At 47.1% G+C, this 18,169-nt stretch overlaps 5 protein-coding genes across 5 annotated transcripts; all 5 read left to right on the forward strand.

Annotated features, from left to right (window-relative positions):
• The first annotated feature begins 901 nt into the window (after positions 1 to 901).
• Positions 902 to 3,201, forward strand: F4822DRAFT_413275 (RCC1/BLIP-II). The gene has a single exon (XM_051459033.1). It carries the CDS (start codon positions 1,100 to 1,102, stop codon positions 2,882 to 2,884), a length of 1,785 nt encoding a protein of 594 aa, XP_051311288.1. The 5' UTR covers positions 902 to 1,099; the 3' UTR covers positions 2,885 to 3,201.
• Positions 3,202 to 3,420: 219 nt separating this feature from the next.
• Positions 3,421 to 7,133, forward strand: F4822DRAFT_346125 (glycoside hydrolase family 2 protein). The gene is made up of 5 exons (XM_051455885.1): positions 3,421 to 4,307; positions 4,370 to 4,392; positions 4,442 to 4,988; positions 5,043 to 5,094; positions 5,148 to 7,133. The coding sequence occupies exons 1-5, from the start codon at positions 3,669 to 3,671 to the stop codon at positions 7,064 to 7,066; spliced, it is 3,180 nt and encodes a 1,059-aa protein (XP_051311289.1). The 5' UTR covers positions 3,421 to 3,668; the 3' UTR covers positions 7,067 to 7,133.
• Positions 7,134 to 7,270: 137 nt separating this feature from the next.
• On the forward strand, positions 7,271 to 8,856 carry F4822DRAFT_432369 (uncharacterized protein; the record flags this gene model as incomplete). The annotated part of the gene is made up of 3 exons (XM_051461636.1): positions 7,271 to 7,857; positions 7,935 to 8,712; positions 8,764 to 8,856. The coding sequence occupies 3 exons, from the start codon at positions 7,271 to 7,273 to the stop codon at positions 8,854 to 8,856; spliced, it is 1,458 nt and encodes a 485-aa protein (XP_051311290.1).
• Positions 8,857 to 9,143: 287 nt separating this feature from the next.
• Positions 9,144 to 10,273, forward strand: F4822DRAFT_346057 (uncharacterized protein). Its single transcript, XM_051455884.1, has one exon. The coding sequence runs from the start codon at positions 9,531 to 9,533 to the stop codon at positions 9,984 to 9,986; it is 456 nt and encodes a 151-aa protein (XP_051311291.1). The 5' UTR covers positions 9,144 to 9,530; the 3' UTR covers positions 9,987 to 10,273.
• Positions 10,274 to 13,617: 3,344 nt separating this feature from the next.
• On the forward strand, positions 13,618 to 16,922 carry F4822DRAFT_413299 (frequency clock protein). Its single transcript, XM_051459034.1, has one exon. The coding sequence runs from the start codon at positions 13,769 to 13,771 to the stop codon at positions 16,751 to 16,753; it is 2,985 nt and encodes a 994-aa protein (XP_051311292.1). The 5' UTR covers positions 13,618 to 13,768; the 3' UTR covers positions 16,754 to 16,922.
• Positions 16,923 to 18,169: the final 1,247 nt, after the last annotated feature.

Below are 18,169 nucleotides of genomic sequence, written 5' to 3' on the forward strand. Positions count from 1 at the left end.
AATTCGAAATTAAACTTACGATACCCTTTAAATTAACATCCACAGCGTTTCCGAAATCATATTTGTTGATCTACCGATTGCTACTACTCGAGAATTCTAGGGATGGACGTACTTTAAAGTTGTCGACTCAAGACTCGTATGGAGATGGTCCACGCTTTATTTGTCATATCTGACTTGCCGTAAAAAACATCTTGAATTTTGTGAGACTATGGTTTCTAAAACGTTGGCGATATGTATGGACGGCCGTCGATGGTCCTACTTGGCGAAAATGGTGCTGGGGTTGGAGCTGACTGGGTCTAGTTTATCTCACTCATGAACATCAGCTAGTTGTCGCTCTCGACATGTGCCTCTGCATTTCGACGAATTGGACCATCTGCACTGTCGATGTCGTCGTCGCTACTCATATACTAGTTGCGCTTCGTAGAGCTACTATCAAAATTTGGTTATGATAGTGGTGGTGAGCGACTTGTCTTTATGTATGGTTGGTCTCATTGCTGCGATGATTTGGTCTTGCTTTAGTACCTAGGTAGGTATGGTTTCCGAACAGTATGAGCCATCATGTATCTAGGAAGCCTCTAGACGATTCAAGCATTCGATTTGATGATATTAATGATATTGACGATATCTTCTCCCATATAGTAAAGATATGCATGGTGAAATATGAAGCTTGGAGATTCGGTGATGTAATTTTGTTAGATTGTTGAAGTTGGTAGGTATTGAAATTGTTAAGAGTCCGGACTTTGGAGATAGATTGACCCACTTATAAGACACTAATAGTTGGTGGGGTTGAAGACGTCCAACCAATCGGATAGCTGGAATATTAGATTAAGCTCCTGTCCCGCATTCATATTATTTTAGCTCGGTTTTGATTGGATGACCTCACCATTTCTATCTCATTCAACTTTTTCTACGCATCAGTTGCATTCTTTTTCTTTCAACTCCACCAACGTGATCAGCTTGTCTTTTCACTTGTCCAGTGGAAGTATTGACCATGGATTAAAAGTCCCTATACGCGCTTCCTCCAGCAATCTCGAAATATATACATATACCTTTCTCCCACGCCCAGTGACGATTCCGAGTCCTGCACATCTTTCCGACAATGATCGCCCGTCGGGTCGCACTGCGTCGGACTTCGCAATTCCTGCGCCCTTCACTCAGCTCCGTAACTCCGAATATTCGCCAATGTGTAAGATATAGTAGTACATCGAAGGGGACCGATGAGGCTGGACGCAGACGTGGAGGTGCTGGGCGATTCCTAAGTGGCATGTTGGTCGCTTTAGCAGCTGGGAGTGCCGTTGTATTATACCCGACCTTAACCAAAGAGGCCCCGAAGCCACGCGAAGCGGTTCTCGAATACGAAAAAGCCCGTCCCGTCCCCGAGTCGAAGGAAGATAATAGAGACCTGATTAGTAGTCAACACCTCCAAGTAAAAAAGAGCTGGGAGAATCCGGGTGTATATGCTTGGGGCTCCAATTCGGGTCGAGTTGCCGCACCCGACTCGACAGATAGCCTCGTGAAGACACCGCGAAGGATATCATACTTTGATGGGCAACTTCTGCGAGACATTAAGCTTGATCGCGAATTTGGGGCTGCCGTGACAGAAAAAGGCGATCTTGTACAGTGGGGTGTAGCATTTTCACAGGCGAATCCTTTGCCCGCCGAAACGCTAAAGGGTAAGGATCTCGTCAAGATTGCTATTTCACGAGATCGCATCATTGCTCTTGGCAAGAATGGGACCGTTTATTCGGTACCCGTATCGGGGACTGATCAAACTGCTGGCGAGAAATCACAACAGTCATCCTGGCTTTCCTTTTGGTCTAGACCAGAAACTGTCAACTACCGCCAATTGAAACCCCGGAACTTGGGATGGGGCGAAAGCGTTGTTGATATTGCTAGTGGGTTAGAGCATGCACTTCTTCTTACGACGTCCGGGCGGGTCTTCGCCGCTGCTTCTAGTACATCCGATTTTCCTTCCAAAGGTCAAATGGGTATACCAGGTTTAACCTGGGCCACGCGACCTAAAGGCCCCTACGATGAGCCACATGAGATCTTAAGTTTAAAAGGATTCAAGATTTCGAAGGTTGCGGCTGGGGATTACCATTCTCTAGCACTTGATAGCGATGGTCGCGTTTTTGTCTTTGGTGACAACACGTCAGGCCAGCTAGGATTCGAGGTGGAACCGCAATTCCCATTTGTTGATGCTCCGATTCCACTTCCATTCAATAAGATTTATGGTGGTTCAAATCTACAACCGCGAGTGACGTCTATCGCTGCTGGTGGGGCAAATTCTTTCTTCACGGTAGACGCGAAACGAATTGCGGGGATAAAGGAAGATGCGAACTCGATCAGAGATTTAGGTCGAGTAACGGCTGATACTTGGGCTTGCGGCTCCGGCATTTGGGGTAGCTTAGGGACAGGCAAATGGACACATGTGTCGCTCGGGCCTTCCAAGATCAAATCTCTCTCGGGACTCTACGAGTGGGATGAAAACACGAATTCGGTAATCCCGATTCGCTTGGCGCGGCTGAGTGCTGGAAATACGCACGCTGCTGCTGTGATGGACAACGTAACATCTGTTGATACATCAGAAATTAACACAAATAACGACACCAACTGGGGTGCAGATATCTTATTCTGGGGTGGAAATGAACATTATCAACTAGGCACCGGAAAAAGAAACAATCTCTCACTACCGACCTATATTGACCCCCTAGATGGTGGGGAAGGCGATGCAGAGAAGGGGCGAAAAGGCGAACACCATAGGTTTCAAATCACACCAAGAACGACTGTAAGACTCGGCGAGGGCGGCACAGGAAGAAAAGTCAGCGTTGAGCAACGAGTAGAGTGCGGTCGCTTCGTAACAGCAGTTTATTCTGGCACGTAAAAGCGACCCATACAGGAACATTTCCCTGGATCTACGCCTGGATGTATAGTATAACGCGGTGGGATGGGGTATGGAGTAGGATTAGGTCACGGCCGAAGATGCTTGGTTGGAGCATCAGGTACTCCGATCGTTTTTTGGATCTATATAGATACCCCCTTCTCAATCTACAACAGTATATGTAACCATATCTAACCCCTAGGTTATAGCTTTCCTCGGATGCAGTGCTACTTCGAAGCGACATGTATGGAGTCTAGTTTCGGGGTGAACTTCAACCGAGCACAATACTCAATCACCAAAGCTACCCAAGTACACAGAAGGTATGTTATCTTTCCCGAAGTTATCCATTATGTACGTCATGATGCTTTTTTACTAGACGAATGTGACTACATACAGGTAAATTTATCATGATTCGCCTCTTGGTATATGCTTCCCCGCACTGGACCCCTAAATTTTTGAATAGGGGTGACATTAGATCAACACCACTCATTTGTTAACCCTTTAACTAACTGCAACGAAGCCCATTCTATAGGTACCTAATTGAGGGAACGGTGGCTGAGTTGTTCGCCCCATAGTCCGACAACTTTCATAGGCACGAGTGTTAAGCGACGGATCTCTTCCCGGTTGTCCGCCTAGTTTCCCCTCATCACAAATTCCCCAAGCTAGTTAGTACGTTAAGGGCCACACGGAAGCTATAGGTATCCCTATTTTTCTCGTGCTAAACCAACCTCACACAAAGAGCCTCACAATCAATCATTGGTGATTTCACTAGTCTACGTTGTGGAACATGCAATCTGGTCGCCAACCTACACTGACCATGTCTCCATCCAATGCTCACCCGGCGGCTCAACCGGATTGGAATAATCTTAGCGTTCTTCATAGGAACACTCTTTCTCCAAGAACCAACTTCTACACTTACAACTCTCCTCGAGATGCCTTGACCTATGATATCAATAAATCCAACACTTACTGCCTCTCGGGAACTTGGAAGTTCAATCTCGCCGCAAACCCATTCGAAGCGCCTGATGGTTTCGAGGATAAGGCCTTTAACACAGAGGGATGGGACGACGTGACGGTGCCGAATATGTGGCAGCTGAACGGATATGGAAAGGGGCCTCACTATACGAACGTCAATTTCCCGATCCCAGTTGACCCACCTAATGTCCCATTCGAGGAGAACGAGACAGGGTCATACGTGAGAAAATTTACAGTTCCTGATGCGCTCAAAGGTTGTCAACTTCGATTGAGATTCGAGGGCGTAGATTCTGCTTTCCACGTATGGGTGAATGGGAAGGAGATTGGATATCATCAGGGGTCGCGGAACCCGTCCGAGTTTGACATTACGGAAGTTGTAGACGATACAGTTGAAAATACCATCGCGATTCGGGTTTATCAATATTGCGACGGAACATATATCGAGGACCAGGTAAATTCTACCCCTTTAGCGTATCGCAATTGAATCTTTTCTACTAACACCTCACTTCGTAGGACCAATGGAGGATGAGCGGAATGTGGGTTCCTCAACCAGACATCATGGATTAAGCTAATCAGTCTCAACAGCTACCGGGATGTTTATCTTCTTGGGTTTCCAGCTGATTCGCGTATTGAGGATTTATTCGTGCAGACGAAGTTAGATGCTCAATACGTCAATGCCGACCTCAAGATTCGAGTAAATGCTACTGGCCCAGCTAAAATTCGAGTCAATCTCTACGACCCATCAAAAAGCGAAATCGTTGCCACGAACGCATCCGAGGCATCTCAAGGGAAAGTCGATTTTTCTCTCCCTGTAGAAAATCCCCTGAAATGGACGGCGGAAACACCTACGCTCTATCATCTGATGGTCTCGTTGAATGATACAAGCTACGTTGCTCATCGCATAGGCTTCCGACAAGTGGAGATGAAGGATGGACTCATCAAGGTCAATGGCCAACGAATTGTCCTGAAAGGTGCCAATCGACATGAGCACCACCCCAAGCTTGGACGAGCCGTTCCTTCTGAATTTATGAAACAGGATCTACTACTCATGAAAACCCACAACATCAACGCTATCCGAACTTGCCATCAGCCAAGCGATGTTCGGCTATATGACCTTGCTGATGAATTAGGCGTAAGTGTTCACGATACCTCAGCTCTTGCGTTTATGGGTACTGATTCTACGTAGTTTTGGGTTATGGACGAAGCCGATCTTGAATGTCATGGGTTTGAGTCTATTTGTGAGTTCAACGTTCGCAATCGATGTTGTCCTACCCATTTCTGACCCGTACAGGCGACGCCGCGCTATCTCCTGCAGATCGAGTTCTCCCTTTCCGCGAGCGACAGCTCTTAACTCGAAATGATGCAGCCAAATGGACATCAGACAATCCTGTTTGGGAGGAAGCCTATGTAGACCGTGCCAAGCAATTGGTTCGTCGCGACCAACTTCACCCCTCTGTCATCATCTGGTCCTTAGGAAATGAAGCTTTCTTCGGTCGGAACCACGAGTCAATGTATAATTGGATCAAATCATACGATGATAGTCGACCGGTCCACTATGAGGCCGATATACACGCCGGAACTATGGATATGTATTCTATGATGTATCCGCCGATCGAAATCATCGTGAACTTCGCAAAAGACGACTCCAAATCCAAGCCTCTAGTTCTGTGCGAGTTTATTCATGCTATGGGCAACGGTCCAGGGAATATCAAGGAGTACATTGATGCCTTCTACGAATATTCAAAGCTCCAGGGTGGCTTTGTTTGGGAATGGGCGAACCATGGCCTTTTAACGAAGGACAAGGAAACTGGCGACGAATTTTATGCGTATGGGGGTGATTTTGGCGATGTCCCAAATGACAGCAACTTTATCATGGATGGGGTGCTGCATTCCGATCATACACCAACACCCGGATTGATTGAGTATAAAAAGGGACTCGAACCAGTCAAGGTCATTTCGCACACATCGCGGAGCGCGACTATCATCAATCGGTACGACTTCATTAACCTCAATCATCTAAAATGCAATTATGTGGTGCTAGATGGAGGCAAGCCAACATCTCATGCCGGCGGCATTGAGATTCCTTCTGGGGTGGGGCCAGGCCAAACAACCGAGCTGGCGCTTCCTCTCCCACCCGATTATTTAACTGGGGAGGGCATACTACAATTGTCCTTCCGCCAACGTACCGCAACACTATCTCTTCCTGCAGGGTTCGAGGTCGCCTTTGAAGAGATTTCCATAAATGACCCTACTCTCTCCCCCATAGCCCAAGCTGAGCCCAGGGACAAAGTGACTATTATCGAGTCCCCAAATCTTCTGGCCATTAACTCCGCAAACACATCATGGACATTCTCGCCGGTTCACGGCAAGTTGCGCTCATTCAGGAAAAATTCCACCGAATTCTTAGCCACTAGTCCCGAGTTTACCGCTTACCGAGCCCCAACAGATAATGACGCGCCACAAGACGGAAGTGACTGGAAAAATCGATTGCTACATCTCGCAAAGTCTTATACCCGCGGCTGCACATGGAATCTTGAATCTGATGGGACTACTTTTGTCATCCATGTACAGCAACGGTTTGCCCCACCAGTTCTCTCATGGTCCATCGACCTAGACTTCACTTACACATTCCACGCATCGGGTACTCTTGCGATCCGCGTGAAGGGTACTCCGAAGGGACAGAACTTACCTCGCACACTGCCGCGCATAGGCCTCACCATGGAGCTACCGAGTAGTTGGGCTGGACGAAGCGCCGGCGACGCACCGCCGGCAGTGACTTGGTACGGCCGCGGTCCCGGCGAGAGCTACCGGGACAAGAAACTCTCGCAGCGCACGGGTATATACCAAGTCGCGGAAGTATCCGAACTTTGGACCGACTACGAATACCCACAAGAAAGCGGCAATCGGACGGATACGCGGTGGGTTAAATTCACAGACGCTGGAGGCGAGTCCATTACCGCTACATTCGCGGACTTAAACGCTCCGGAGAAGAAGGTGAAGTCGTTCGATTTTAATGCGTCGCATTACCGTGCCGCTGATGTGGAAGCTGCGAAACATCCTTATGAGCTACGTAGGAAGAGGGCGGAGAATGTGGTGTTGAGACTTGATGGGGTGCATCATGGACTTGGGAGTGGTTCGTGTGGCCCGAAGACTCGGGATGAGTATGCGCTTTTGATGGGAGAGTTTGAGTTTGAGGTTATACTCGCTTAAGGGCGGAGATGAGGTACCATTGGATCCCCCATCTTACATGTACCTAGGTACCAAATTTCAACACTAGGCTGCTTAACACAAATGTGCGATACGTCTAGGTGACATTGTATAGTTTAGGGCCCTTTTAAACCGTTAATACCTTCTCTTCTAATTCTCCCCAGATCTACTCCCAGGTCCTATCTTCTAGATATGTCTTTCCCGAAGATGGAGAAGGAAACACACAATTCGCTCGCTCTCAACATTCCTCCAGGAAAATCCGGGTGCGAGAAGGAACAAACCCCCATTAGAAATACACTTCCTCCGACTGGTAGCACGAATAAGCATTTTGCGCCCCAAGCAACGGGAGATGAACCACGGGAAGGGATTGGGCATTTTACGCCCCAAGCAATGAGAGATGAACCATATGTAGGGATTGGATCAATAACCGAGACATTGCTTCAGAGCCACTCTCGGTCCGAATATGACTCGGCAACCCAAAGTAAATTTGAGGATGAAAGAAATATTATAGCCCTTCTTCAACCCTTTTCATCGTTGATATTAGACGAATTATTGGATTTCTACTTCAATACTTATTCTCCTCGGTTCAAGGAAAATCCCGAGACAGCGCAACCGGGAAACGCTACATCGAATCCACAAGACCCCATAGGTAGCCAAAAGGGAGAAGGGAGTTACAAGGGCTCTAATAATTCGAGCCAGCTTAAAGGGAAACGTTGTAATGATAAAAGACAAGAAGATGGAGATAATCTTCCCCCCACCAAAAAGCATCGTCCTAACCCTTCGAGCAAGAAAGGGTCTGTTGGGCCTGTCCGTTTGCTAAATGGAAACCTTCGACATACCACTGTAAAAATATCCTAAGAGATATTTCTAGGGTAAAGCAGCACTTCCGCCGCGACCACGCGCCGTCACTGTACTGCCCTACGTGCTGGGAGACATTCCGCAAACAGTGTAATTTTGAGAGTCATGTTCAAAATCGGCAGTGCTCTTCGCGCCCCAAAATGAATATCATAGGGATATCCCCAGAAAGGCTAAATCTGCTTCAACGTCGATCCAATAAGGACCTCTCAAAACAGAAGCAATGGTATGAAATCTGGAAAACACTCTTCGACGACGAAACCCCCCCAGCTTCTCCATATCTGGACAGTGATCTATCTCGTGAACTCCTTTTATTGGAAGATTTCATGATGACGACAGGACTCGATATTGTAGAGCGGAAGGCGCGAGAACATATTTCGCCCGAATTAGCGCTCCACGATGATGAGATTATAGCTTTCTCGCGACGTCTATTCGAAGATGCGTTACCGAGAATTATTAATAAATATAACAAAAGCAACAACGATGAGCCTTCCGATGAATTCGACTTACCTAATCCAAGTAATCGCGAGTTTGATCTCGACTTTGACGGCGGTCTTTCGTCGCAAGTGAATGCGGGTATAAGCGTATTACACGGGGGGGCAAGTGAGGGTATCGCAAACCTGAGTATTCCTCATTCTTCGGGTGCTGGATATGTTGCTATGGACAGCACCACAGGACTTGACTACGGGTTCAATCCGCCTGACGAAAGCGCACTCCCCGCGAACCAGAATAACCAGGCCTCTCCATCACAGCATTCAACCTCTGCGCTCCTAAACACGTTCCCGGATCCGTCGGTTTTTCGTTTTGAAGGGCAACCATCTGGTATAAGTGACACTATGCCGTAGTCCGATGCTACCCAGATGTGTTTGGAAGAACCCGCAGAGCTGGAATTCAGCGATGGAGAAATTTTCGCATTGGCAAACCACTCTGAATTCTGATGACGATGTAGGGGGATTAGGTATATTGGCTAACACAACGACACTGACACATCCTTGGGTAGGATGCATGGGAACGAGGTTAGAATACACACGGCGTTCGGGCTTTACTGGTCGACTCTACCTACCTAGGTAGGTAACTCAGCTGAAAAGTTATTCTCATCCCGGGCAGCAAGTCCTGATGTTACCCTCTTATCCTTAACCAAGGTAAACCTGCTTGGGTACCTAATATACAATGAATGTTGGGGCAGGAATGGTAATAAAGTAGTGGTTCATCGAGACATATTATAGCAGCTCTGGGCTATCTGCGTGCCAACTTTGCGAACTTGAAGTAATTTTAATCGGCAAGATTAGCTCGCTAATCCGCTTGATTCTAAGGAGATTCACGATATAACCAATTAAATTGATGTCGACGTAGTATCGCACTGCAACTAGGGATTCGTGCAGCTAACACCAACCTTTCGTTTGACTACCTAAAGCAAAGGAGCGGCTCAGAACAATGCGAAGTGGGTATAGACCTCAAGCGGAATAAGATCGGTGAGGAGAAAAGGGGATATATAAACTAGGATGATGCCAATCTAGTATCATATAATGACGGAGAGCAACAAAAACCCAGAATCAAGGGAGCATATACCGTCGCAAACAAAAAACTCACCACCGAAAGCTCCAGAAAAAACATGTCGCCACTCACTCGCGAACAGCTTCTCAAGGCGACCGACGTCTTCCTAGAAGCCTTCAACGAATTCACACCAGAATCAGTCGTGCGGCACCGCAGCCCCTCATGTCTCCATCGCGAGTGCCCCGCTACGCTGAAAACGCCTCCCCAGACCAACACCGACTGGGTGAATTTCGTGAATTTGATGCGACCGATCGTTCGCACATTTCACATAGGGCTTGTCGAAGGAGAGGAGCCGTTAATTGATGACGTCTCTCGGAAGGTCGCGATGCACTTGAAGTCGCGCGCCGAGACAACTGCGGGCCTGTATGAGAATGAGTATATATGGATCTTCACGGTTAGTGAGGATGGGAGTTGTATTGATGATATTTTGGAGTTTGCGGATAGTTTGTATACGAGCGAGTGGATACCGAAGTTGGTTAAGGTGGCGGAGGAGGCTGCTGCTGCTAAGAAGTGAAACCGGAAGCTTAGATGGATTAGTTGGGGAAAAACACGATATTGCTTGCCTACCCAGTTAGGTAGGTAGTATTGTCTTAGTCAATAGCTAAATAGCGACATCGTCATATGCGCCGAGGAGGCCGTGTGAGTTAGTCGCTATTTAGTTAGCAGGTTTGGAATGAGGGGAACTGCACTTGGAAGGGAGGAAGGATGAGGCACTTTAAGATCTGACAATCCCAGCAAACCTCTAAACATTATGTAAACCCATTCGCTCATCTCAAAAAGAGTTGAAAGATCATATGATAGTCCTCATCAATAATCATTCCTAACATCAATTTCGTGTACCTACCTGGAAAGGTAAACAGTATGTGTGTGTATCTATATCTGAGTCCTGATTGGTTGGTTATACTTAGTTAAGACAAAAAGGGAAGAAGGTCGGAGAATACGTAGGTGGATGTACCAAATCCGGCTATTTCTATTGAGTAAAGATTATGACGTAGTGTCTAGTTTATAGGTCATGCATGGCATGAGGGTTTGTGTCGGTGCCTTAGAAAACCACTATAACTTGTACATGTGTACATTCGAAATAGTTGATGATCCCTGTAATTTTGAGCCCCACTCAATTACTACTTAGTATATTGAACGATGTGGCCATCCATGTGTATCTCGCGTGGGTGGCAAAGTTGGCTAAAGACGGAGGAATATTCGTCCCTGACGATCAAGACGCCGTCCCGGTTGTGAATAGGGTCAAAAAAAAGGGAAAGTTGGAATGGTATTTTCCAATTTCCCACGGCTGAAAATGGGATTTTTGGTGTCACCACCGGTGGGTCTGCTAGTTTAATATCGTGACAATGCAGAGACCCCGGCTTAGGGACAATCCTCGCCAAGCCGACTAAGACATCCCAAGGAAAAGAGAATAATAATAAACACATGATAGCAACGAAAATGCTATGAACATTCAATGAATTCTCGAAATCTGAGATCGAGCGTAAATCCACTCGGCATATACTAGTAAAAACAAATACCGAATTCCAGATGTTATGTTAGGTGGTCAGTGCAACTATCACGATACTAACACGCAACCGGAAAGCAACGTCATGACAAAATAGGAAAAAGGCCCTAAGCCGAAAAACAACAGCAACTTGCTGAATCGAGATAACCATTCCAGAAGTTACTTCATAGTTTCGATTTCCTTTGGTTTGGAGATACGAAGACGTGGCCTTCTGACAGTGTCTGTTAGATCTTGACTAGGGGTGTTTCCCCCTTTGCCTGAGCGATCTCTCGGAACAATGCTAACTATGACTAGGTGGTCAAGGTGGTCAGTCGGGGGAACAACCAGAACACCCGCACACCTTTAGCATAAGTTCTGGGAGGTCGGTAGGTATGGTAATGGTCGGTAGCAGATGTATGATATTAGTAGAATCACCTGATGGGGGCCCTGACACCTTAACACCATCACGGTGATCGCATACGTGAAATGGAAAGAGGTCGAAGATTAGAGGTAAGATGACGGATAATATACACGCAGACATGTTACGTATAGTCTACATATATACATATATACCTATAATAATGGGTACCTACATGTAAGTATATGGGAAGAATAAATGGGCCAATTAGACGAGAAGGCCGGTTCTTTGTCGGGATTCCACCGACCCACCCAATCATCAGCTCTCATCGCGATGACCCTGCAAATCTCAGATCGGCAGCACCGCACCTCCAGGGTGGGTTAGGTAGAGTATATACGCTTACCCTTTTTTGGTCACCAATCGTACGACTGCTCAGCTAACGTTGCAAGGTAGGAAGTTACTTTCCAGATGCATTGCGCTTTTTTTTTTCTTCTTCTCTTAGGCCTGGGTCCACTATATCCATCGCTGTATGCCGCTCGCCTATTACCTATTAACCACTAGAATTCGGGGCTTAACTGGCTGTTTAGTTGTTGGAGTGTACCTACCGCACCTACCGTACATGCACCCATACATATAAGTACGTACATATGTATGTACCTAACTTTGGCCTTTTGGCTTCGAACCTTGGGGGGTGCCAAGTTTGTTCCCTTATCCACAAATCGGGTTCTCAATTCACCCCCCTCTCCATCTTTTCACCCACAATTGGTCAGCATTTCTTCTACTCTCACGCCTTCACGCCCCCCCAGTAGGAATCGACTGAACACCAAACTGGTCGGGGCTGGTCAAGAGCTGGTCTAGCCCCCCCGGTACCCAAATAAGCAGAGGACCCCTAGATCGACATAGGTACATGGTACGTGTAGGGTTCTGCAGAGTAAATTGTGCGATGCGAGGTCGTTACGCTCGATCCCCAGGTCCGTACAAGTTCAAGTGCATCGGGTGAGAACTGTCAAATCACTTACCAAATCTGAGAAAGGAAATCGAACCGGCGGCGAAAGGGTTCAAGGGGGAATTTCCTTGAGCCCTAGTCGCCTCCGTCGACTTTCGTATTGAATCTCGATGCGGTTTGGTATTTTCCTCATACATATTGTTTCCGTGCCGTACCTTTTTATTTCTTTCCTTAACGACCAAGGAAGCAAAAAGTGAGGGTCTACCGTCTTTAATTATTTTCAATTGCTAATAAACCCATTATACCGTTTTTTGATCAACTATCACATTTGAGGCCATTTACACTTTTTAACTCATTTTTTTTTTTTTTTTTTTTTTTTCATTTGAAAAACTGTTCGGTAAATGCTACTACTACTCACACTCCACCTCCTTAGCATCACCAGCAGTAGTCGCAGCAGCACCACCACCACTGCTACCATCATTACTACCACCACCATCTTCCCACGATCGGTCTGATCCCTACTTACATACCCTATTACCCTACCTATCGACCAATCTAGGGATCTCCCTATTTTTATCATTATCACCTTTTACCAATATTACTTGTCGGAGCTCTACCACCACACCTCAACCTACCCTGCGCATACATACCTACATACTACATACATAAAATACCACCATACGTACATACTCACATCCCATCTCAACCATACAATCTGTACAATCCTGTCGACACCCCCCAACCCCTACATACTGTACAAACAGGAGCTATACTGTTTGTTCCCTCTTTCGATCTACCCAGGTCTACAAGGTCTACAAGGTCTACCCGGGTGGCCAATCCACCCGATCCTGTTCGACAATATACCAAAAATCACTAAACCTCCGCCAATACTTACACGCCAATACCAATACGAACCCAGCCCGGCTTCGCCAACTCAGGGCACAACTTTTACCGCAGGTATGACGTTACATTATTCACTTTTCACACAGTCCAACCCCCTTTCGGTTATGGTATGCCTGCATCTCAATGACATCTCGCAGAGGCTTCTATCGCATTCTGAGCTGTACCTTTCCCTACTATAGCTGGTACTTATCGACCCATTCATGTCACTCACCACCACATCTACCTGCTGTAATAATATGCGCGCAGCCTGCGTCTCCGTGAGCGGCCAAAAACGTACAGCGCTGCCCACCCTCCTTTAGCTACCTAACCTACCTGTCTACCTACCTAATAATAATAATACTACACCCAATTTTTCAACTGCTTTTTTTACCAGACGCCACCAATTCTGTTAAATCTTCTCCTATTATTTTTTTTCTACGTTGCCGCTGCTAACTGATTGGGTGATTTATAATAGTCTTATCTTTCCGTTGACAACTGATTATGTTGTTATTGTTGGGCCTTTCCCACACGTTCATATGATTTAATTGAGAAATTTGGTTTTCCGTATTTTATTTACCAGTAAACGAAGGGTAAAGGGGGTATCTAGCAGTCGATGCGACCATCATGCCGGACCCGAAAAATGCGCCAGCGGCCTCCGAGCCCCCACCACCCCCGATCACATTCAAGAACCCGAGACGAACAGCGGCCCAGAAATCAATAAGCTTAGGAAGGGCAAGAGGTGTTTCCCCTCCAGGGGGTCACTCTGCGGCCCGGAGGAACTCGTCGGGGGAAAGTAACGAAACTGGTCAGAGTGCGAAGAACTGGTTCGAGGCATCTAACAAAAATGCGATGGACAACACGGATATGAGGGCAATGGACCTCGATCCACCCTTCTACCAAAAAGAGACGGAATCGTCTAATGAAGAGGTAGCAGCGAAATACGGAATATCGTCGCAAAGCCCAGCATACGAATTTATACAGAGCCGCGTTCCAGGTGTTCGCGTCGGGTTAGATTCCTCCAACGATGAATTCAGATCCGTAATCGACGACTTGACCGTCGAGAACAAACGTCTAAAAGAAGAATTAAGGAAGTATAAACAGATGGGACCCGACTCCATGCGCAAAGAGAAATTGTTTGAAGTCAAGGTTCACGGTCTGTCTAGCAGGAGGAAGCGAGAGTTGGAAGCAACTCTTCGAGATTTCACGACGAGTCTAGACAGCTCAAGCCCCGGCGGCTCTTCAAGCCGAAAGAAGACCTCTAGTAAGGCCAAGAATATTCACTCGTCTAAACATGCATCCTCATCATCGGGATCCAACTCAAGGCCGGTCGACTCGGCATATGCATCCATGTCGACAGGCCCAAGCTCCTCTGTACCGTCGCTACCTGGTCAAGCTAAAGCTGCGCGCCAACGGTCTGAGCAGAAAATTGAGAACTATTTACGAGATATTCCCGAGGGTCTATGGCCACGCCCTACAGTTATGACAGAGAAGGATAAGAAGAAACTCGTAGTCAAGAGGCTTGAGCATCTATTCACAGGTAAAATGGGTGATCCAGTTGAGCACATTCCATTACCTCTAGTCCCCGAGCCTATCGTCGAGGATGTTCAAATGGAGAACACGGACGAGAAAACTGTACCTACCAATGAGATTCGAGAGGCTCAAATCCGACCGCGAAATTTAAGACGCAAAGATAGTAGCTCACGCGACAATGGATCTGCATCGAATTCACACTCGCAGTCGAATTCCCATTCGAATGGCGATCAGACAGATTCAAGGGACCACGGTAATGGGGGTGGCAGTGGTAGTGGTAGCGGACACGTGGGGGCGGGTGGAAATGGCAACAATACTTCACCGCAACAAACAGCAATGCCACCGCCCGAACAGCGTCCAACAAGGCCACGCGACTTGGACCCTGACCGCAGACAGGTACCATCAGAGAACATGGACTATATACGTCATCTGGGACTGGTCGCACCGGAATCTCAGAAACAGTTCTCTGCAAGGGATGTGTCGCCAGATGCGGAAGGTTGGGTGTATCTCAATCTGCTGTGCAATTTGGCACAGCTGCATATACTCAATGTGACGCCGGCCTTCATTCGCAACGCGGTGTCAGAGAGAAGCATGAAATTCCAGCTGTCGCCAGATGGACGCAAGATCCGTTGGCGCGGTGGGGTCGAAGGTACTAAGTTTAGCAGCGACAGCGGTAGCTACTCGCAGCGCAACCAATCAAGTGACGACACGGACGGATCGAACGATCAGGAGCAGAGGAAAAAACAAAAAACGCAGGCGTCTGGAAATGATGTCATAGCGCACAAGCCTTCGAAATTTGGTCTCGGCGTGCAGGACTCGAATTCATCCGAGAATTTCCACTACAAACCTTTGTTTGTGCACCACCAAACATCATCATCCGACGAACAGCCGTCAGGCGGGGACGAAACGGGTTCGTCATACGGCCCGCCAGAAGAGAGCAATTTGGGGATGAATTCCCGTTGGGGTCAAAGTGGTGTATCGGGGGTGTCACAGCGTAAGCGCCGTCGCGACGGTGCAATCATCTATTACAGCGGGGCACCCTTCTGCACGGACCTTTCGGGAGATTTTGGCGAGGGGGAAATCTCTCCCGCCACGTACGATATGACCTCATCGGGTAACCAGGGGGGTCAGGGCCCCATCAGCCTCGGCAATACCCGCCCCCAATTCAGCCGCTCTACGTCAGGATCGTCACTCCCTTTCAGACCCCTGAGCAGCACTAGGGAATCCCACGATGCCCGTAATTCGCGAATGGATCTCGATGAAGATGATGCCGACGTCGATCCTCCAGATTTGACTTCCGGTGAGACGGACGATGACATAGACGCCGACTTCTCCTGGTCAAATAGCAATCAACACACTTCTTTATTGAACCTCGAAGCAAGCGGCCTTGGAGGCGTATATCCCGAAGATCACTTCGTCTTTGTTGTGTCAACAAGGCGGCCGAAGTGTGTACCTTATAATGACAACAGTGGCTCTGAAGATGACGAAGATGACGATGATGACGACAATGAAGAAATCCCGACAACGCGACCGAAGCTTATCGACCACCCAAGTCAAGAGACCACAGACTCTAGAATCACTACCGACTCTATTATTCAGAAGTTAGCTTCCATGTCAACTCGGTCGCCAGTACCGAGTCAGATTACCGATATTAGCGCACATCCAATTCAGATCGAATACCTAGCGGGGAGGATTCGTCGACTACCTCCTGTACCTCTACCTCCACCTACCTTCTATTTCACCGCTGGCGATTCGGACCTCGAGGATGACGATGAGACCCCGGATGACGACTCTTCGGAGAGCTTGATGAGCCGGCGAGCTATTGTTGAGGACGATCCAAGCTCGGATGTTGATTTGTCTGGAAATGATGAAGAAGACGAACATTCCGACGATGGTCATCCCTACGATGCCAGCGGCAGCATATCTCCCGAAAACGTCGATGAGCTTCCCGATGTAAGTGAGCTTCGACGGGGCCGTCGCGGGGGAGCCTCCGAAATATCTAGGATGACTACAGGAAGTTCCGCAGCTACTGCCGGCGGTGCTCCTAGTGGTTACAATAGTAGCATCGAGGAAGATTGATGAAATTATGACCCCTTGATTTAACGAGCGAGTTTATCGGAACTTTATCACCAATTACGGCAATTGTTTTATTTATCTACCTACCCTACCCATCCACTTGTATCCACCTACTTGAAACCTACCTGACGAAAGGAAGTGTGTTATGATAGACTTGTTTTTTTTTTTTTTTTGCTTTATAACGTTTCTTCATCCAATTGATGATGTTGATTTTTGGCCGGCGTACAATAGCCGATGTTTTCCATGCTTTCTCATGATATCAATTACCTACGTTGGATGGGCATACATACCTAGGTACGGGAGCGATATGGGAATGAGCAGGGCATGGACTGTTTAGCTTTGATTTGAAATGATTTGATTGATTGAAAGACCTGATAGTGCTGGGCTTAATTACTTGGCTGTTAAAAACAATTGATACTGCAATTTTATGATTGATTAAACAGATTGGTTCTTCGACGTTGGTTTCGTGATTTGGTGATGTACGATTCGCTTGATAGCTGAGATGGGGGTCATGTTTATCCACAATGCACAACATCTGAGACACGCCTAATTCAATCAGGTTTAATTCGGACCCCTAGAAAATAATTTGAGTATCGTAGTATAAGACATCAATACCACCCTAGAGAATGAATGGGTTGGGGTTGTTTCTCAGGCGAAGTAACAACTCCTTTTTTTTTTTCTCGAAAAAAAAAAAAAAAAAAAAAAAAAGGATACGAATAAGAAAAAGGAAAATAAGAGAGGGAGAAAGCAAAATATTGACGAAATTACCTATAAATAAATATTGACGCCCCAATTAATTCTACCACAATCAGAGCGGAAGACAAGGAATTCGATGCCCTGCGGAAAATTTCCGCGTATTGCTATACGCCGTACATATGCGACCGTATTGTTTCTTATGTTTCTGATTAACTTTAACTTTAAAATTATTATAGGAATGTAATGATAATCGTTGCCCGAATATTTCATAAGGTTATCAAGGCTCAGTCGTCCTAGTATGCCTGACAAGCCCTTTCATGTCAATCATTATACGTCATATTCCATCCCGTTTTCTCGAACACCAATCTTGAGCCACGAAACTCGAATATTTCATCCGAATTCAGGTTAGCGAACTGGTTACAGCCTCTTTGCCAAGTCTGCATTATGATGGTAGTGGGAATTGCGAGCTACCTTGCCAAGCGGGAGCGGAAAGGTATAGCTAGGCGTAGGGCTGATGGGTAGGGGCAAGATCGGCGGGGATAGGATCCAATCGCAGATACGCCGTATTCCCGATTAGGATATTATTTTCAACTTGGGGGGATGTGATTGGTCGACGTATTCGATTCGGCGTGTCATGGCTTGGTTTTCCCCAGAATATGGAGCGCTCAGCCTGGAGCTGGAGATGAGGCTGTAATGCAGGAGTGTTACGTAGGGAGGTTGCGG

This window comes from Hypoxylon trugodes, assembly GCF_022578975.1.
Source record: "Hypoxylon trugodes strain CBS 135444 unplaced genomic scaffold F4822scaffold_8, whole genome shotgun sequence".
NCBI lineage: Eukaryota > Fungi > Ascomycota > Sordariomycetes > Xylariales > Hypoxylaceae > Hypoxylon > Hypoxylon trugodes.